Genomic DNA, 22,115 nt, shown 5'->3' on the forward strand with positions numbered 1-22,115 from the left:
TTGTTTTACTTGGGGATTCAATACATGCTGCTTTTCCCAGGAGACTTACTCCTCTAGTCACACTTAGTTTTCGTTAATAACATATTGAGTTTGTATACTTGAAGTACTTATTCCCTTTGATGGCCAGAGTTAGTGGTTCAGAGACAGATTCTAAGAACTGGAAAGGGGAACAGAGTGGGAACCAGGCTAAAAACTGGGTCTGTACATCAAGACTTGAGAGTTGTTTGGCTGCATTTAATAGCAAATAACCAGCCAATTCTCCACTGTCATAAAGTGATACTAATATGACGGAGGCATGTGCCCATATGGCTTTGTGAGTCAGAGACACTAGAAGAATAGAACTATGCAGCTCCTTCTTCTTGCCCAGAAAAGGGTAGAGCTTCCTGAAAGCATTTGTGCAGAAAAGGCAGAACAAAGCCCAGAGATATGAAAATAGTACTTGTGTTAGTCAGCTTTCCATCACTGTGACAAGATACCTGAGATAAGCAACTTAATAAGGAAAACATATTTTTGCTCACAGTTTCAGAGGGTCACTTTGCCCTATTGCCTAGTGGGTCTGTGGTGAGGAAATATATCATGGCAGGAAGCATGGGCAGAGGAAACTGTTCCCCTTAGGGCACTTGGGAAGCAAAGACCGAGACAGGAAATGGCTAAAATCCAAAAGCTCCTTCGAGGGCACACCCCCAAAGACCTAACCTTCTCCCACTAGGCCCCACCTCCTAAAGGTTCCACAACCTCCCAGTAGTGACAGGTTGGGGAGACCAAGCCTACAACATTTGGGCCTTTGGGGGACATTTAAGATCTAAACCACAGCCATGCTGCACACAAGTTAGACGGTCTGCGAACAGTGCGTCACCGTGAAACATGGAAGATCTATTTGGAAGAAGGAGGGAGAGATATACTTGCTGCCTGTCATCTGGATGCAGGGCAAGGTTCTCAGATAAGCACGGGGTACTGTTTCATTCAGAACGGTGGTTCCTGTTAAGGTCCCAGTTGGAACCAGGAGCGCTGAGTGAGCGGTCTCTCCCAACATCCTCCAGTTTGTAAATATTTCTCCTCGTGCATGGCGGACTCTATGCTAAGCTCGGGGAATAAACCAGTGAACAGAACAGACACCATCCTGCCCTCCTGGGATTTCCAGGCTGCTGGAAAACCAGGCGCAAAACACGAGGGATAAAAATCATGAAAAGAGAAGCACAGAGGCTGAGGAAGCAAGAGACTGGAACTATTGGGAGAGGAGGGGAGAGCTGGAAGGTGGCGGGAGATGCAGAGCATCCGGTGGAAACAGCATGCACCAAGGCCCAGCTCACAACAGCTCAGAGGGGTCGGCACAATGGAAAAAGAGGCATGAGTAGGGGGCGGCGGGGGCCGGGGGCAGCATGAAGAGAGCCGGAAAGGGCAGCCTGAGCTCCACGGTCAAGGGCCTTGTAAACCATGTCAAGGACACTTTTTCCTTAGCAATGAGAAGACGCTGAAGGAGTTTAATCAGGGAAGTGACAGGACAAGATTTGCATGCCACACATGCTCACCATTTAATGAGTTCAATTTGGCAGTAGCTTCCCCTGGAAATTGGTAATAGACTTAACCCATTGTCTACTTCAGAAAATTAACCACAGAAAATGTACATGGAAAGGCGGCAGAAGCTCTAGGGGCCAAGAGTGGAGGAAATTAGATCGAAGCTTCTCTGGGTTGCTGTTGTTAGAAAATGGCTTGAATACAGATGGCTTCGTTTTAGGATTGCCTTGTTCGCCAGTAGGGAATCTGCCACCTGCCGATTTGTGCGACTCTGAGATCATTTGCATTATCCTTTCTGGTGCCATGTCATCCTGTTCTTCCTACAAGGACAGGCTCCTCTGGGCTCAGAGGATGTCATTGTCTGGAAGGCAGAAGGCGGTTGGTAGGGTCTGTGTAAGACTGGATCTGCCTTTCAGGATTGTTCTGCTGTCTTCAAGCCCTGGGCAGCCGTTTCCAGGGAAGCATAATGCTTGGCTTGCTTTCAACTCACAGAACGTATTCTCGAAGCACCTTTCGGGGGCTCTGTGGGTCATAATGGGTTTCTGTTACGATGACAATTGCTTTCTGGCCACGGTTGGTTGGCTCAGTTGGATAGAGCATCGTGCTTGAAGCCAAAGGCACAGGCTTCACAGACTTGCGGCATGGTTTCATGGTCATGGATGATGCCTTGAACTCCAGCCAGCCTTGGAAAAGCATAGTCCTGAGGTGGAGCCTGGCTCTTCCAGAGAATGACTGTGAGACCTGCAGTGAGATTCTTGAATCTCTTGCCTGCTCCCCTGTGAATTCTTTCCTTACAAAATGGGAATGATAATAACACTTTCCTCCTATGGTTGTTGCAAGTGTCAAATGAGATAACATGAAGTTGCACAGTGATGTGCCCTGCATGGTGAGTGGCACATGGGGGCTGCTTAGAACTGTTGGCTCTCGCTGTTCTTGGAATGAGAGCCCCAAATGACAACACACAGATGCTCTGGGCAAGCCCTGGGAGAGAGGGAGAAACAGCTCCAAACTCTCCCCACAGTGGGGCAGAGTGCTTGTTTCATGTGGCCAAAGAGAAGGCACATGACCTCTGTTGCCTGGAAACAATTTTGAAGGTGGCCTTGGAGATGCCTGGATTAGAGATGCTGTGGGAATTCACAGCAGGGCCAGGAATTGTGGAGACCTGAGGTCATGCAATTCAGGGCCAGAGGTTTAGTGCAGAATCGGGTACCAGGTACCAACTGGCCAAAGGGCAGGAGGTTTCCCATGGCATCTTCCATGAAGGACCCAGAGGCCCCCGAGATAAAAGGAAGGACGGGACAGTGGTTAGGAGTGTGGAGCTGGAGGACTGAGGAATCAAAGCCTGATTCCCCCACTTGAGCCTGTGTAACCTCGAGCAAGTCATAATCTCTGCCTCCACTTCCATTCTGGTAAACTGGTGGCAATCATATTGTCAACCCCATAGGACTGTGATGAGAATTAAGTGAGAAGTGTGTCTGATGTGAGAATCAGTGCATGCGATAGCTGTGTATTACTATTATTTAGTAATATTAGTGTATAATATATATGCTAATCTGAAAGGCTTTACTACTTCCTGGAGCTAGAGACCTGGGCCCCTTCTGAGCCCATGGTTTGGCTTCTGTGCCCTCTAGGTGATACCTGTACTACACAGATCAGCATCAGCATCAGGTTTTGTGTTCATCTCCCCTCCGTGAGGGCAGGCTGGATGTCTCATTTATGCTGTATTTCAGTATCAGTTGTAGACCCTGATCCATCCCGGGTGTTCACTAAAGATTTGCTGTATGAACAGATGACGGTCTGTTGCCATGACATTCTAGTCAGTTGCCAGTTGCTTCAATTCTCACTGGGAACCTCCTGTGTGCCCTTGAGCAAGTCACTCACCATCTCTGGGCCTCAATTTTCTCATTCACGAAATGAAAGTATTAGCAATTTCCAGGTCCCCACCCAACTTGAGGAATCTGTGATTTTTCTGGTTTCACAGCTTTTATTTTTATAATCCTGGAGTTTTCCAAGAAGATTCTGTCACTAACTTTTTAGTGGAGGGGAATAGAATGGCTGCTGGGCTTTTTTGGGGGTGGTATGGGAAGGAGTGGGGTGTGGGGCTAAAAATGAAGTCTGAGAGAGCAAAGAAAATTTATGGCAGGGTTGTAGAAAGGTGTCAAGGAGCTTGGCCAAGGGGGAGCTAGAGGAAACGGGAGGGCGGGTCAAGCAGCGAGGCTCCTCCAGGGCTTGACTGCAGTTTATTAGTCTGGACTCCATAGAGATGGGTTATCTCTTGGAAGATCATTTTAATAACAGAGAGGACAGGGAATTAAGGATGCTGGCTGCTGGCTGGCCAGGGCTGGGTGACTCTTATTCAGACATGGAGTTAATTTGTCTTTGCTAAAATTGCCCATCTGATTAGATTCTCTTTCAGGTGTCACTCCCCAAGGAGTTTCTATCGAGGCGGCTCTGGAGATGTGGCTGCTAAGGACTTTGTGAGGGGAGACCATTGGGAAGTTGTCCAGACTCAGAGGAGGCCAAGGGGGGGAAGGCCAGCGGGGGGACACTGAGGGCAGTGAGCCATGTGTAAATGCAGAGCCTTTGGCCCTGCACCTGTGGGTCCTGGGGCCAGACAAGTCTCAGCTCTGCTGCTTGCTAGTCGTGCTTTGGGGGCGGGCCTCACTTTCTCCCACCCCCAATTTTCACTGACAGAAAAGATTCCCCAGAGCATCATAGAAGTATCTTGTAAACTCACTCCCTTCAGTCCATATGCCACAGCTGGCTTTGGTTATTCACATTCGTGGAGGAGACTATGGCCTGGAGAACTCCAAGTAGTGGAGAAGACATGGAGTTGAATTGGGCTTGAGGCTTGCAGTCTATGATTCCCACGCCCGCGCCCCCTTTCTGAGAATCCGCTTTCCTAACAGTGTCAGGGCTGACATTGGAACAGGTAGCCAGCATGGTTCCTCAGAGCATGTGTGTCCAGGACCCTGAGCCCCACCTCCTCCTCCTGTCGATGACCAATCAGGGTTGATCTGCTGTCAGAGGCCTGGGCAGGGCTGGGGACCCTCAGAACATTGTCAAGCCATGTGCTTTACTATGGACCCACTGCATGGCATAGGCAAGTTGCTGAAATTCTCTGAAAGCCTCCAGACACAGGGAATGGCTTGGGCAAAGACATGGTGGCATCAAAGAGCAGATCCAAAAATCACAGCATCATTTGCACGTTTAGGAGTTTTTCACTATTATTCCATTTCACTAGCATTGTTGCTAATGATAGTAATGTTAAACAATTAAAAATGAAACTCTTCCAACTTTTAATTAAATCAGAATCTCAGGTGGAGGGGGGTGGAGGTGGCAAGGATTGGCTTTGTTTTTTTTTTAGTAATAAAATAAATAAAACAGTTAAAAGTAAGATAAATGAAAATAAACTAGCAAAAAAAATAGAGAAAGTTCCCCAGGTGATTTGAACATGCACCCGAGGTTGAGCACTACAGCCAGGAGCCTTGCATGGGCTGGGCGGGCTGGGGTCACTGTGTACACAGTTCACCGTGTACACAGTTCCATCAGGGCCAGTGGCACTAGCCAGGGAACAGCTACCTGCCACAGATGGAGGATGTGCTGTGGGGCCACATCAAATTTCAAAGATGACGCTCAGGGATTGGAGGAAATGTGACTTAATTTATAGCAAGAGAAATTGGGTTAGGTCAATGGAAGTGGGTCAAGGCCCCAGAAAGGTTCCCAGTGGACACTGTCCTTTGTGATGAAGGGACAGAATGGGGACTCTGCTGTGCAAAGAACTGTGAAACTCTCATTGGTGCAATACAGAGAGTGTGGGGTTGAAATGCTCCACCTGTGTGGCTTGGGGGACACTCACCCCCCTTCCTGGGCACTCAGTGGAAACTTTGGAAGGCCTGGGTTGAGTTGATGTGGGTGGCAAGAGCTTTGGGCCGGGAGCCACACTGGTTGCCCACTGATCTTAAGCTCTGGGCAAGTCCCTCCTCCCACCTGGGTCACAGTCTCCTTTCTCACCTGGGACCTGAGGGAGCTGGGTGAAGGCAGGTCAGTCCCATGCTTCCTGTGCCCACACTATTCAGTGCCAAAGACTGTACAGGGCAGATGAGGAGTGGCCGGGGTAAAACCCCTCCTTTACGCTGCAGTGGGCAACCTCCTCGGTTCCCACAGAGCAGAGCCACTGAGAGAAGTCACTGAGAGAAGGGGCAGTGTGGGGAGTCGGGGGAGAGGGGCCTCATGAATGGAAACTGCTTTGGGAGGGGGCAGGGGAGGAGAGTTGGAGGAAGGGGACAGAGGGCCGGGAGGGCACGTGGAAGAAGGAGAATACAGCCTCATCTGCTTGTTTGTGTTTCTTGTATGTAAGATGTGGACTCCTAGCATATTTTTAAATCCATCAGACATGAAAAGCTGATTTAAATAGCCCCACACTGTGAAGCTGGTAATTTCACTTGCCACGATGGAGAAGCTGGCAGGGCTCCAGCAGGACTCAGCACCTCTGCCCACGCCTGGGAAGCTGTGGAGCACGAAGCGCTCTGGGCTAGGCTTTCAGGCCAGGTGCCATCCTCTCCATGACTGGGGATCACAGAGAGAGGGAGGGAAAGAAGACAGTCGATGGGAGAAGAGGTTACATCCTTCACTTCACTCGGATCTCTAGAATGGCAAGGTGGAGGCTGGGACCTTCTCATTCATTGTGTCTCCTTTCTTCCCAGCATTCCTAAGAACCAAGTGTCAGGGAGCTCACTTCCTAGCAGGCAGCCTGGCCCAATGCTCAACAGTGCTGAGATAAACTCCTTTGGGATAAACTGGCCTTCCCTGATTCTAGTCCTGCCCCCATGAGTCACTCAGAACAAGCTTAATGCCAAAGTCAGGCCTTCCTCCTTGAACGGAGCACTCAGGTTCCCACTTCTACTTTAATCCTTCTTTACCATAAATGATTATAAAGAAAATGTGTGCAAGACCAAAATATTTTGGAGTGCTCATGAATGTATTTCCTGCTCTAGTCAATGCGACAAAATTCCAAGAACAACCAAGGACTTCCATCATTTTTGAGTTGTCACCTAAAACTAGCTACTCTAGGCCAGGCTAGGTGCTCCTGTTGGCATGCAGGACAGAGTTCCCACCAACAGGGAGTCCATCTACAGATGATGGGGGCAAAGTCGCAAAGAGAAGTCTGTGAGGGGCGGAAGTACCAGGAGCACAGAGGCTCCCTCTGCAGAGTCCAGGAGGGCTGGGTGGAGGTCCCCGCGGGGATGCCCTCAGGTGTTGCAGCGGCTGTTAATCTATACTGGTGGGCTTCTAGGCCTCCCCACCCGCCGCTCGTCTTGCTTTCTAGCTCCCTCATCCCTTGATGTTTCCCAAGACCAACCAGAGCAGCTTAGGGTTTCAGTTGCTGGGGATAGAAAAGAATCACTCCTTTTCTTCATGGAACATACAAGCTTGTGAACATTTTTTTTGTTTTGTTTTTAATTTTTATTGTAGTAAACTATACATAACATAAAATCTACAATTTTAACTATATCAAAATGTGCAATTCAACGGCATTAAGTACGTTCACAATATTGCATGTGTAGTCACCACCACCAGTCATCTCCAGAAGTATCCACCACCCTGATGTGAAAGTGCTTTATAACCCACATATACAAAGGTGGGTGCTTTAGGAAGGCACTCTCTAAAAGTCTGCCCTGGGCAGCAAACTCATCCATTCACCCACCTAGTGTCTCTTCTGTACCAGGCCCTGCTATATACAAAAATGAAAGTCAGAACCTTGCCAGCAAGACCTTGTATTCTGCGACCCTGGCCCCCTATGCAACTTTAATGCATGGTAGAGATGGGTGGGATGGTGCACGCCTATAATCACAATAACTTGGGGGAGGCTGAGGCAGGAAGACTGCAAATTCAAAGCCAGCCTCAGGAATTTAGCAAGGCCCTAATAAGCAACTTAGCAAGAACCCATCTCAAAATTTTTTAAAATGCAGGGCATAGGGGTTTGGGGACTTGGGGATATGGCTCAGTGGTTAAGCTCCCTGGGTTCCATTCCTGGTGCCCCAAAAAAGCATGGTAGAAAGAAACAAAGTGTACTTACATGAAAGTGTCTAGTTGAAAGGAATGCAAGTTTTACTTATTCTCCTTTCAAAGAGAAATGGGAAGTTCTTTGACCCGTGACCGCAGCTTCTCCAAGTTACAGGGAACATTCTTTCTAACCCACTTTGTTGGGCTTTGGTCTCTTGCATAGGGTGCAGAGTTGGGTGGGGGAGCAGGTGATGATGTTGTTTAAAGCCTTTCCGTCGATTAAGCTCTTTCCCTAGACTTCTCATTTGCTTTCCCACTACCTTGGGGGAGGGGAGGTAAGGCAGAGAGTACTATTTTACAGATGTGGATGTGGATTCAGAGCATCCAGCTGTTCCAGGTTTTGCCCATGGTTGCATAATTTGTATGCAGGTCCTTATTCTGAAGAGGCTAGAGAAAGCTTTTGGGAGAGGCACAATTGGGTACGTACAGCTGGTTCCACACCAGGAAGAAAGAGAACTGGGAAGGGACGCATCTTGTATGCACAGAGGCATGGAATCCAAGTTAAATTGAGACATTGGCTGCCTGAAGATAATATATTGCCACTGGCAGCAGCTGGGGAGGCTGCAGGGGGGTGAGAGAGGGTGCTTTGATGGGCATCACATTGAAGGCAATTGAATCGCAGCAGCTGGAATGCTCCCCAGGATGTTCTTGCAAAAAGCAGAGACAGCACCTCATTTGAACCAGGGAGGCAAAACTCAATTGATCTGCCCAAGCCACAGAGACTCAGTTGTCCAGTTTTGGAGACCCTGGGGTTCCAGTGAAGCAGCTCCAGCCTTTGGGGGTGTGGGGTGACGACCTTGTTCTAAAGAAATGATGCTCTGTTTTCAACTCCTATCAGGCAAACACAGTTTGCTAGACACTGGACCAAATGTGAGGCTCAGAGATGAATGTTCCTGCCCTACATAACCTGATCCAGTTCCTAGTCCAGTCTTTTGCTCTTTAGAGCCTAGTAGGCAGCATGTCTGCATAACCATCCTGCAAAGTGGCACAACTAGCATCATTACAAAGGGGTCGGGAGACCGTGCACCTGTTGTTGGACCACACCCAATGCTCTGCCTTTGATGCCGTGCTGCACCTGCTCAGTGAATCCCACTTCCACCCCTACCTTTCTCAAATCCTGCTGAGTTCCACATCCACATGTTTCAATTCTTGTTCCCAAGTTTTAAAAGAATGCAATCCCATTCTCTCTGCATTCTTCAGACATTTTTGCTTAGTGGTGCAGTGTTTTTATGAGCAGTATTTATTTTTATAGGTCAGATAGATCCAGCCATAATTCATTATGATAGTACAGGCATTATTGGTCCTAGGAGTCCTCATTTGTAGGAAGAAAAGTCTCCTGGTGCTATGACAAGGGTCTCCAAGTACCACTTTTGAATCCTAGCCAAAGCCTTGATGAGGTCCCAATTTGGAACAAGGGTCAGTGCTTGGACCTGACTCAGCCCTGGCCCCAGAGTGATAAATGACACAGCCTCGCCTGTGCTCCTCAGTTTCCACATTGATTTCAGTTGTCTGCCAAGCACCATATGGCTTCCCAACCCCCATCATTTCCAGCACTGTTCTCCTAAGTAGGGCACTTTGATTAAATTGGCTCCGCTGAATTGGGTGAAAGGTGGAGTTATGATGTTCTTCGTTATTGCTATTGCTGGTAACTCTATTAATAGAAACACCAACAGAGGTAGGAATGGGTGTTGGACGTTCCGAAAGTGCTTGCATCCTGTCAATCACCCCTCTCTATAAGGAGGGAGGAATAACCCATAAAGAAAGACCTGTGGCTTTTGATTGAATTTGTTTAGCCTCTTTCTGATTCTTGGGTGAAAGGAGGAGAGGTGGCAGTACTTCCCGGGCCAGCCCCTGAAGCCAAGTTGAGGCTTTAATTCCAACCTGCAGGAACATACCACATAGGTCTTGGGACTTCTATGCTTGTGGACTGTAATTTTTATTTATGTTGAAGTAAACTGCCTTTTCATTTCAAGCTTCAGATCTGGTGTGCTGTCTTCCCACATCCATCCCTTCTGAGCAGAGCTTTGCAGGGTGCTCTTGCCAGCACAGGGAGTCCTGCCTGAGGATGTCTGTCCTCCCCTGACTTCCCCAAGGGACTGAGCACCTCCCTGAGCAGCTCGCCTCCAGCAGGCAGCAGGGCATCTAGAAGCTCAAGTGGAAGGGAGGGTCTCTCAGGTCTCAAGGCCCTCTTCCCTTCTTCAATTCAGAAGAAAGGAGAGACTTAGGGTAGATGGTCAGAAGTGGAGTTAAGCGATGGAACCAGATCCCAGTTGTGTTTTGTAGAATGTGAGAAAGGAAGCAGGGAATGGTGAGTAGAACTTGATTTGTGCCCAGGGAAGGTTTGAGATTTTAAATATAAACTGAAGTATGTTTAAACACCTAAAATAAGACATGTCCAAAGAATAAGAGGAAAGGATGAGAATAATGTCCTACTAAGTAAAGAAGATCGATAAAGACAGAACGATTATGATATGGTACCAAATAGAAACTCTGGAGTTGAAAAATCCAATAAAGGAAATGAAAAATGCACTAAAATGTGCATAAAATTCCTATTTGATTAGGTAGAAGGAAGAATAAATGAACTTGAAAATAGGTTAACTGTGATTAGCCACTCTGAGGGACACAATGAAAAAGGAAGAACAGAGTCTCAGAAACCTGAGGGACACCATCAAGAGTGCCAGATATGTACAATAAAAGTTCCAGAAGGAAAGGAGAAGGAGAAAGAGGTAGAAAGAATATTTGAAGAAATGAAGACAAAAAACTCTCCAGAGGGAGGGAACCATAGATTGGGGCTGAAATCATGCATCAGGCTCTGCTAGGCAGAGAACAAACAAGAGCAAGGGACAGCAAGGCCATGAGACAAAGCCAGCTCTGAGCTCAAAACCTAGGGAATGGGCTGGGCAGAGACACTCACTGAGGTAGTGTTTATAAAAGGGCTCAGTTCAGGGTAGATGCTTGGTAATTGTCAGCTGGATCCAAATTTGAAACTGAAGCAAGGCAAACGGGCTAGGTAGCGACTCAATGTTGACAACCCAAATTGACCTGGCTTATTAAGACCTACTTGGTACTGTGCTAAATACTTCACCTCCATTACCCCCTTAAGCATTTGAAATATCCCTGTGAGGTAGACATTGAAACCTCCAATCTACACGTGAATGAGAAAACTGGGTTCAGGTCAAGGTCACTACCAAATGGGTTGGAGCCAGAAGGTTCTTCTGAGTCGTCTGTCAGTGGGTGACACCATGTGGGTATCTCTGACCCACATGATAGCTTAAAAGAAATGGGAGGAGGGGAGGTTGTGAGCAGGGGACAAGTATTACACCGAGTCCCCTGCTGTCCCCTCTTCTCTTCTCTTTTACAGTGAGGCTGGAGAAGGGAGCAGCAAAGGTGTCCCTGCCCCTGCTTCTCTGCCTGGACCTGTGAAGAACCATGGGAGTTACCCCACATGCCAGAAGGCCTGGCACCAGTGTGGTCACACCCTCCTCTGTATGGGAAAAATGTAACCTGGAAAGGGACAAGTGACTTGAATAAAGGCGTCTGTGGGCTTAGGGAACCCCAGGGGTAACCTGCTCCTCCTCCTGGTTTTCTCTCTCCATGACCATCACTACCTTCTACTGCCCACCCCACATACACAGAGGTATTGAGGGCCACCTCTGGGTGTCCCACACATCCCCCTTTCCTGCCAAAGTCCAATTATGAGGCTGCCACCACCGCCCTTCCCTTAGGAAAGGAGTTTCCTGTGAGTTCTTCAGAGTGAGGTCTGGGGCCACTGATGAAGGAAAGTGAATATGCCACTGTAAGCATCTGAGCAGGAAGCTCTGGAGCATCAAGTAGCCCCTCCCTCCATTTTCTAGAAGAGGCGGGGGCCCAGGGAGGAAGCTAGCTTGCTAAGATTATGGAGCATTTTCAGGAGCTCAGGCTTGGATATTGTTTGGCACCTCTATGGGCTCCCCCTACAAGTGCTGGAGCAGTGAGAGAGAAGACTGCAAAGAGGCACTTGCCGGAGACCTACAGGGGCTCTGAGTGTTTGGGGCCTGGGGAGGAGGCTGGAGCAACATCCTTGGGAACTCTAGTTAGTGGCTTCTCCCCTGTCCATTTGGCTGTGTGGGGGTGTCTTTAACCATCTTCTTGGAGGCCTGTGGACACCTTCTGCCCTCTGTCTCAGTGTGCTCCCCTTGAGTATGTTCCACCCACTTTCCTCTAGGACCTGAGTCTGCAGCCCTGAACTTATAACTGGCCATGATCTTTGTGACCTTTTTATCTAATCGGCCACCCAGGGCAAAAATGTCCTTGCCAGCACCCCGACAGCCAGCCAATGATGCTGGAACCTGGCTAGCGTCTGGGAATATACTGCCACCCAGCCGAAGGAACCCCACAGGGGCCCTGATTGTTCCTGCAGTCCAAGTGCCCTGTGGCAAAGCCACCAGTTACACTCGGTTTGCTTCTCAAACACCAGCAAAATGTCAACATCACAGCCATGCAGTCCCTTGGAATAAAGGAAAATAAAATATAATGAAGCCGGTAACTATGGACCTAGTGTTGGGCCTCACTGCCGGCCTGCCAATCTACCCTGTTAATCATCATGTATGGTTTTTTGAAGAGCTATTTTGAGAAACATTTAGAAAATGGCTTTTATATAGCTATATAGACCTTATTCATACCCTCCAGAAATGGTCGCTTTTTTCTGCAGCAGATGGTTTTCCCCTTGGTTCTTTTCATCTCTTATTCAAAGTTAAGTAGGAAATAAGCCCACTCCCTAACTCCAGGCAAGAATTTGTCACCCACAGTTTACCCTGGAGTCAGGGTTGGGGGCGAGGGTAGCTGTGGCAGGAAAGGCTGTGGATTCTTTGTGAGGCACTGCTCCAGAGAGCTCGAGAGGGTAGAGCCAGTGGGCACTGTGACCACTGAGAGGCTCCAAAGTTTGGGATTAGGGAAAGAGCAGAGCCCCTGGGCTGGAGCTGGAGGGGCAGCTTAGAATATAGGTTCCTGGTTTGCTTCTGTCAGCAACTCAGGGCCCTTGAAGTTCATGAAGTACACATCAAGAACATTACTTTGACCTCTGGAGAATAGGGTCCAAAGCAAGACAAGACACCCTGGCCTTGCCCAAGTGGTCCATTTTGGCCCACAGGAAGCTGCAAGTCTGCCCTGCATGGTTGCCATGGCAACTGTAGTACAGAGGCTCCTAAGGACAAGGGGAGGAGATGGGAGGTGGAGAAGGCATATTGTGGCTTTTCTGGAAAAGCCCTTGTGTTTCTTTCCCCCAGGAAACCAGGCTGGAGGAAAACAAAACACAATAAAAATTTATAGGCATTTGGGGTCTAGCAGAGAAAGCAGAGCATAGACTCCACAATGCTCTAAGAGTATCATTCCTGACCACATGTGCCTCCTTCCTTTGGGGGAGGCAAGTTAGGACAAAGACATAGCTCTGCACGGGCCTGGCCAGGTGGTGCCACACAGCAGCCCATTTGCAGGATTGGGGTAGCCCTGAAATCTTAGGCTCTGTGGGACTAGTCCTTGAAAATAGTCCCTGCTATCCGCCACAGCAGGATTTCTTCTTGGCAGGGCGACCAACCTGAATGGTGTCCATCCTTACTGTGTCTTCATGTTCCTTGAGGAACCTGGGAGAAGGCAAGAAACAGTGTCAGTGGCAGAAAAGCTGTTAAGTTTGGGGGCTGGCTGCATGGACTAGGCACCCTTATAGGATACAGATCTTTGGAGTAATTTAGAGAGCACCCCACTTCACCAGAGAATCAGACAACGTGTTTAAGTCTCCTGTGGGTAGGACAGGAGTGTGACTCTAATTGTAAAGCCAAAGGGTTTAATCAATACATATTCTTCAAAACACCTTCTCTAAAAGTCCCTCTTGACTCTCACTTGATTTGACTCTGAGCCTTTTCTCTTGGAACCCCATCACCCAGAGTCATAATGCTTTTGGCCATATCCCTCACCGTAGTATGAGCTGCTTCAAGGCAGAGCTTTGGCCTTTACCTCTGTGTCTCCACAGCCTATCACCGTGATTGGCACACTGTTCAGGCTCAGAAAATAGATTTATTGGTTGTTAACTCTACAGAAGGGCTGCACCATGTGGCCACAGCTCCAGATGAAATGTAGGAGGTGAGGGATTAAAAATAATGGTAAGCGTCTTATCCCTGTTTTATGCTCTCAAAATACTTTCATCTTCTACGTCTCCTTTGATTCTCACAACAACCTGTGAGAGGGTGATTGATGTTCCTACATTACCAACAAAGCTTGGAGAGCCTTACCCAGGGAGTCAGAGGCAGAGGAAATTCTAGAACTTTCCCCAGAGTACGTACCATATCCATAATACCTCCAATGCTTGGAAGAGTTGCTCTGGGTTCTTAATTACTCAAATTCAAATATTTCAAATGCCCCAGCATGAGGGCTGAGTGTGACAGGAGCACTATTAAGTATTTATTGGGTGGATAGGTGGATGGATGGAATGGAATGAATGCCCAGATGGAGAGATGAATGAATGGATGCCTACGTATTGACAATGGCTCCCAGTGTGGTTTTGTTTTCTAAATATTTGGCGTAGGCAGGGTCTTAAGGAACAAATCTTTCTATGTGACTGGTCCTTTTAGCACCATGACTGTGGGTACCTCTGACTGAGTCTCCATCACAGCCCTGCCTCTTTCTGGTTCCTCCCCCTCCACCCCAGGAACTCCTATTATAACCCAGGCTTGTTCCCAGCTGGCTACCAACTAATCCCTGCTTTGATATTAGCCAGTACTGAGGGACCACTAATATGATCTTTCCCAAGAGCATCTGCATTTAAAAAAGAATCTCTGCAAAAAAGCAGCCTTTAAGACTCAGAAGAAGACTGCAATGGGGGTGACAGGCAGGGATGCTTCCTTTCTCTTCATTACTGTGTTTCAGAAGGCTGCACCTTATGGCTGAAATCCCACACAAAGGCGGTGGTCCCCACAGCCTGAACTCAGAGCACTGGAGCCCACACAGAGGGAGGGCCCAGGGGTATGGTTTGGGTGGAGGTGAACACAGGCCCCCATCAGGCCTGGCACAGGTTGGTCAGAAGATTCCTCCACCTGCTGACTGTCTTCCTACCTGGCTAGATGGAGCAGGGACTCCTTGGTATTGTGACCAGAATGGGCGCTGCATTCATAGAAGATCAGATTATTTTCCTAGAATCACAAAACAGAGAGAATTGGGGGAGTAAGAGTTAACTGTGAGAGATGTCTGCTTCTGTCTATCACCCTCAACTCCTCCTGCAGACCCTTGAACTCTTCACACCCCTTTGCACCCCAATGTGGTTGGTTTCTGGCTCCAAGGCTCCCTGCCTGATGCAAGTTTCTCTGGGGTGAGCCATTACAATTGTAAAACAACAAAGCTGTGTGCTGCTTAGGACTTTAGACTTTCTTGAATCACTCTCAAGACTGGATGTGCTCATTTCATGTTCACACCAGCCCTGGGGCCCAGGCAGAGGCACTGAAAAACCAGCCTCTATCTCAGAGCAAAACCTGTCCAAGGAAGGGACATGGCCTTTGTCCTTGGAAAGACCCACAGAGCACTCCTAAGCACATTCCCATCCTGCTAAGTTGTTTATCTACAAATAACAGGAGAGATCTGCTGCGCCAGGTGTCCCTGACTTAGTCAGGCTAGTTGGGGATCCATAGCAGTCCCCTAGCAGCCACCAATCAGCATGAGACAGGGAAATACCTGGGATGCCAGATGACCCTCCCAGTAGTTTATGGTGTTGGGAAACCATGTAGTTCAGCACGTACACCCCTCTTGGCTTAAGCCAATCAGTTCAAATGAATACCCCTTTTGTACTGACCAATCACCCCTACCCAACTTGTTCCCTCCAGTGAATGTGCTAATCATGTTTTAGAGTTGTTATTTGATTTTCTCACGGTGTGTGATTATTTGCTATGATGTATGTGAAGTCCCTGCCCTCCCCAAAGAATGTATAAAACTGCTGCAAACTCTGGGCTCGGGGCCTCTCAGCGTCACCAGTTGCTGTGTGTGTGCACGCGGAGGACCGAGCTAGCTCGCAATAAACACCTCTTTGCTGCTTACATCGATCTTGGGTCTCTGGTGGTCTTTGGGGGTCCCGAATTCTAGCATAACAGCACAAAGGCCAGGGCAGGCACCATGCTTCTCACTTCCCAGGAAGGGAAACCAAGGCTGAGAGGCCATGGAAGGTGGCTTGCCCAGGTCACACATTTAGTAAATGGCTTTTTTTTACCAGTAGCATGCTTTGCCCAGGATGCTGGTGTTCCGTGGACCTTAGGCAGACATCATGAGGCACTCCAAGTCTGAATTCTCCTCTACACCAGGAAATTAATATTCTGGCTGCCCAGGCTGTCATCACTGGGCACAGGACAATTGTCCATCGCCTCATCAGTCTGTGCTGCATGCATGGGGGGCCCTTGGCCAAGGCTCACCAGACTCCAGTTCTCATTTGCTTCATTATAATGCTGATGCCATTGGGCTCTCGCTTTTAGATGCTCTTTCTCTGGAAGCTCATACTTGTGGGGATCCAGACAGGTTGAGCGAGGAGGCTCCTGTGGTTGTAGTTGGCTTGCAGTCAGCTTTCCCATTCCCCTCCCCAGGCTCAGATCCATCCTCTGCCTGCTATACCCAGCTTCATCTCTCCCTGTCTCCCATCCAAGCACTAATTAGACCGCTTAGCTTCCAACACCAGGGAGATCGGTGTGATTGGGATGGTGTGTCCACAGACTCATCTCTCCCTGTCCACACTTCTATCAGATCCTGACTCTGGGTCAGTCTATCAAAGAGTAGAGACTTTAAAAGTAGGGGTGGGGATGGGAGAAGAAGGCATAGGACCTATTATTGGAAAGCATGATTTGCCTTCCAGCTCCAAGTGCCAATTCCACCACTGATGAGTTGTGTGATAATTTGAATGAATCACTCAACTCCTGTCTCACTGCTTTTTTTTTTTTAACAGATCAAAAAGAGAAAAGAAGAAAAGAAAATGGAATAATAATTATATAGGTCTGCAGTTTCTTAACCAAAATCTTTAGATCTAGCTATATTTTGGGAATCAGAATTTTTTGAATTTTGAAAGGTAATGCATGTATATACTATATATTATAAAATGTCCTCAGGGGATCTGGGACTGCACTCTATAATCAAATAAATTAGCATTTCTTCAGTGAGACATTTGAATATTCATTCATTCAAAGTGAGGTAAAGCCCCATGTCAGTTCTAGTCAGATTTTCCTGCCAGATGAAACGTTAAGGAAACTTTGTATCTTCAGAGTGCTTTGGATTTCAGAATTGTAGACATGTAACCACATGTAGACCCTTCACCTAGTCACCTGCCAGCCTGGTCTCTATCCTTTCTTCTTGGGTCTTACTCCCTGTGCTCCTTTCCCAGGCTCTGAGCTCATGACTTCCTGTTTAGGCCAAGTGCACAAAGAACTGTAAAATCTCAGGGTTGGCCAGTATGCATGTGTATCCTCCCAGATACACAGCTCCATGAAAACCAAACGGAGGCCAAAAAGACGCCCAGCAACAAGCAAGCACTGCCTCATGGCCTGGTTTCCATTAGGCCCTGCTGGTCCCATTCTTGGGCCAGGGGGCGGATGCTGATTGTGGACTTTCCAATGCCTGCCCTGAATTAATTCTGAGGCTCCATCTTGACAGAAAGGAGGACTCATGAGCAGAGCAGTCCAAAGAAAAGCAAACTGCCCTGAAGATAGATAGAATTTTTCATCTTTGAGAGTAATCAAGGAGTGACACAGATGATGGGGTTCAAGCCTCAGTGGGGGATTGAAATAAGTGACCTCACTATCGATTATATAATTTATGATTCTACATTCCAAGGATTGGGATTTAGGATATTTGCCCATTCCCAGTTGTCCTCAGCCAACTCCTTCTGATGATATGTGTCTTTCTATGGAAAATGCTCAATGCATAGAAGTCAGGCTATTCCCATGATGCTGAGACATTCATCTTGCTTCCTTCTCAAGGGACTTCCAGAAGTTCCCATCAAGGCTCTTGGGTTCTTGGAGTCTGAGAGATGGTAATTCTGGTTCTTACCTTGGCAAGCTGCTCTCCGAGGCCTCGGGGGACTTCTCGCTCCTTCTCGTTGTCAAGTTTATTGCCCAGCAGAAGAATGGGAACATGGTCTCCCACAGCTTCCTACAGAACAGAGAATCCCTCAGCTGAGAGAAGCATCCATAGGAGAGCCCAGGTGGGCAGGCTTACAGTGCTGATTGGAAAGATACAATGTGGTTTGAGAGTGCCCTGGTTTGAGAGCTGCCAAAACTGTGACCAAGACCTGAGAGAAGGGCCATCTTGTCTGATAGCCTCAGTTCACCATGCTTCTGCAAGAAGCCTGGACCTGCCTATTGGTCTCTTTGTGACGCCTGCTCTCCTTTCACCACTCTCCCTGGATCTGAACAGAGCCTGTGGGCTCCCAGGTGTGCTGAGGGGAGGCAGCAGGACAAGGGGAGTGTTGACAAGAATGGCTGGCAGGTTCTTTCCAGGGCTCATCTCGAGGGCATTCCTAAGTGACCAAACTTGGTCTAAGGAGCCAAAATGGATCAAGGCAATTAATCAACATGGTTTGGGTCTGTTTTTCAGGCCGCTTTGATTAGAAGTGGTATGTCCAGCCGGATGTGTTGATGCACGCCTGTAGACCCAGTGCCTCAGGAGGCTGAAGCAGGAAGATTGCAAGTTCAAATCCAGCCTCAACAACTTAGTGAGGCACTAAGCAACTCGGTGAGACCCTGTCTCTAAATAAAATATAAAAAAGGGCTGGGAATGTGGCTTAGTGATTAAGTGCCCCTGGGTTCCATCCCTGGTACCGAAAAATAAAAGTGGTTATATCCAGAGACCTTGTTGATACCTAAACTCCCTGAGGGTTGGATCCAAATCTGACTCACTGTATGGGGCCCACAGAGCTCCAAAAATGACTGCCGTGTGCCTAACTGGAGGTGGGCACTACAGATCTATGTCACTGGGTGCTGTGATTCTAAAGAAAGTTCTGCACCAGAAAGAACCATGTGGCTACAGCAGCTGATGCTGGCGATGGAACTCAGGGCTGGCACCGCACCACCAAGCCGCCCCTCAGTGGCATTTCTTGGGTTCATTCAAGGTGTTGATTCTATTTACTCCTGCACTGACTGTGGCACATCAGCCAGGGGCCTGCTTGCCGGGGTCTCTGCCCTTCCTTGAGAGGGGATACTGCATGAGAACAAAGGCCCCAGGACTTACAGCTATTCAGTGAGGAAATATGGTAATGTTCACATTTAAGAAGGTTGTTATTTTTACTTTGTGAAATATTTAATTAGAGGCTTTTAATCATAATTTAGTAACGAATAGTTATTCATCATAGCTAAATGTTTTACTAAACACAGGGGGCCACAGGATAACAGAAGCTTATAAGCAGTTACAGTTTTGCTAATACTTTAGCTACTTTACTGCTGCATTTCTAATAGATGTCTAAAGTCCATCTGAAAGGCATACTTATTTTAAGTTTAAATGCAATTACCTTTCAAATTAAAGCCTCAATGTTTCCTTAATCTGTACATTTGTTTTTATTGCAGTTAAGTAGTAGAAGAAAAAAAAAATTCTCATTTACTAAATGAGAACATTAGGCTCACAGAAAACAGAAGAACATTCGACAATGAAGTCACTGAGTTGTGGGGACTGTTCAGTACATGGCTCCACAATTCTCTCACCTTTCTGTCTAGATTCTTACTTCCAATGAACTCTCTGCCTCTTAGTGTCTTACTAAATAGAACTCTCTAAAAATGGCATCCATTGGTAGGATGGTAATTAATGTGCATAATGATGACTCAAAGGCACTTCAAGATCTTACAGTGTCTTCTGATTCATCAAAAATAAATTAAACTGGGCATGGTGGCTCATGTCTGTAATCCCAGGGATCTGGGAGTCTGAGGCGGGAGGATCGCAAGAGGGAGGCCAGCCTCGGCAACTTAGCAAGGCCTAAGCAACTTAGTGTGACTCTGTTTCAGAATGGAAAATTTTAAAAAAGTATTGAGGATGCAGCTTAATGATCAAGCATCCCTGGATTCAATCCCCAGTATCTAAATAAATTAATTAATTTGATTGTGTGCACTGTTGTTGATGTGTCAAGTAGATTGTATCATCTTCCAATTATCTGAAAATGAGTAACACACTCATGGCATATAGACTTGATGGCTCCCTATTAGCCAGAGTTTTAGTTAATGGGATTACTCCCCTTTCTCCAACTGTACGTGAGACTGCATACTTATGTGAAGAGTTTTTCACTGAAAAGGAAGAAAAGAGGAGGAAACAGGGAACTGGGCCAAAAGGCTTGCTGTTTAGAGCACATGAGAAAGATATATTTGTAGATTTATGTGTGAGGAATGACTAAGGCTTGTGGGGTTTCTTGACATGCAAACTCTCTAAAAAGATGAGCATCAGACTGAAAATCACAGGGTAGAATTCTAACCTGCATTTTTGTTATTACTTGGCATGCGCGATGGCTGCAGTTTCCTCACTTGCAAAGGGGAGACTGAATGACCAAAAGGGACAATGTAGGGCACAAGTCATAAGCCCAAATTCTGGGCCCTATGCATCATGAACAGCAGTGCTGTCTCTTGTGGGAAAAAAGGGGGCAGCCTCCTTCTTCTTTTTTAAAAAAGCAATTCTTAGATATAAAAATAAGAGTTTAGAAGGAACAGAAAAAGAAGCACAGCACCCAGCTGAAGCTGTGGTTTCTGTTCTCTGCATTGTTCCTCTTATGCAAGCACTCTGGACAAGTCACTTCCTTCCCTCTGGTGGCTATGGCCTGCCACTGATAGAGGAGAAGTCGGTCCATCTCTAAAGAAATGGCAAAAATAAATGAGAACACACATAAGGCCAGAGAGTGTGTTATCACAGGCAATCTGTCCTCATCATGTTGGCCTGAGGTTAGTCTCTGACCCAGAAGCATAGGGAAGGACTGGGTGTCTCATGACCCTCTTCAACTTTAAGTCCAAAGGTCTTGAACTATGTCTATACTTTAATACCTTTCTTTTTTCTAACTAGGTTTTCAACCTGTCCACCACTTGGTATAACGAGGTTCATAATTATCCATTAGGTGACCCAACACCCCTTTTCCCCCCACTGTCATTGAGGGTAGAACCCAGAGCTTTATGCATACTATGCAAGCACTCCACCATTGAACTATGCCTCCAGCCCTACACTTCCCTTTCAAGGTCCAAAGTGTACCTCCTTCAAGCCTCTAGGGCTTTGGTGAACAAGTTTCAGGTCCACATGAGCTCTGTTGTTGATACCATTATGGATGCTAGTAAAGATCTCAGGGGCATGACAGGCCAGAATGAGAAAGCTTAGCTCCTCAGCCAGAGACACACAACCTCCGCTCAGGAGACTGGGGTTCTGCCATTTGTGACTTGTCTGATGCTTCCTCTCCTCTGAGCTAATCTCTATCTATAAAATAGAGTTCTAGAGGTGACTTCTGTTCTAGGACTTTCTGACAGAGAAGCCTCTCTACACCTTCGATCATTTTAGCTGCCTTTCTCTGAATTTGAGTTTTGGGGAAGACAGATATGTTGAAATTCAAAAGATTACCCATCTCTGACTTTAAATAATAAGAGCTGTCAACGTAGAGCAGAGGATTGGCATTCAGCTCAGGATGTGCAGCTGCTGGATTTGGTGGTTGTAGGGTGTGTGTGTGTGTGTGTGTGTGTGTGTGTATGTGTGTTAATATCTGTTTGCTGGGAGGCATGAAAAAGCACTTAGCTAGGATGGTGCTGTTATTTCTCTGGAGCCAGAACAAAAAAATTTCTCAGCACATTAAAGTATGCTGTTATGCTAAGAAAAAAAATGACTGCAAAATTATATCTTGGGGGTTTCCATATTTATCCACCCTCCTGGACTATGAGTCAAAACAAGATTTATTTGTGTAGTTCGTTTTAAACTGCCAGCACTTCAAGCTCAACTTGGAACATGGGGAAAAAAATCAAACTGCTATTTTTGCTCCATGCTATACATTGTCACCAAGGACAAAGATCAAGAGAATGAGATTTAGCTCGCAGCCCAGGAAAGGAGAAGGAAGTGGGCCAGAGTCCCTGGAGCCGAAGAACTCAAGAAGGACTGAAAAAGAAATGAACACTTATTTCTCAGCAGCAGATTTCATCCATGGACCATGTGACCAGAGAGAAGCACAGTGCAGTGGCAGGGCCTAGATTCTAGTTCTGGCTATGCTACTGACAAGCTGTAGGTGCCTTGGACAAGTCGTTTCCTTTCTTTAGATTTTGATTTTTTTCTCACCTATATTTTAAAAAATGTATTGATCTCCAAGTTTTTTGTTTGTGTTAATCCCCAAGTTTTCTTCCAACTCAGAGATAAAGGTCTATCTGGTTTACCAATTTCGGTCATATTCTACTTCCTTGACTTACAGTCCTAACACTATAGTGTTACCAAAAGGTTGGTCCTTGTCTGGATGCCAATCCAATAATGAGGATACAGTTTTGAGAAAAAGGAAAAGAAGGTTTATTGCTTTGAAAGCAAAGGAGAAACACAGGGACTCCTGT

At 47.1% G+C, this 22,115-nt stretch overlaps 1 protein-coding gene across 1 annotated transcript in view; it reads right to left on the reverse strand.

Moving 5' to 3' along the window:
• Positions 1 to 8,784: 8,784 nt before the first annotated feature.
• Cracr2a (calcium release activated channel regulator 2A) overlaps positions 8,785 to 22,115 on the reverse strand; it is a 130,145-nt gene continuing 116,814 nt past the window's right edge. Inside the window, exons 17-19 of the mRNA XM_027951216.2 lie at positions 17,626 to 17,727; positions 14,665 to 14,741; positions 8,785 to 13,199 (exon numbers count right to left, since the gene is read on the reverse strand). Coding sequence (XP_027807017.1) covers positions 13,112 to 13,199; positions 14,665 to 14,741; positions 17,626 to 17,727 — 267 coding nt within the window. The 3' untranslated portion in view covers positions 8,785 to 13,111. The remainder of the gene's footprint in view (positions 13,200 to 14,664; positions 14,742 to 17,625; positions 17,728 to 22,115) is intronic.

The sequence above is a fragment of the Marmota flaviventris genome, chromosome 3, assembly GCF_047511675.1.
Source record: "Marmota flaviventris isolate mMarFla1 chromosome 3, mMarFla1.hap1, whole genome shotgun sequence".
NCBI lineage: Eukaryota > Metazoa > Chordata > Mammalia > Rodentia > Sciuridae > Marmota > Marmota flaviventris.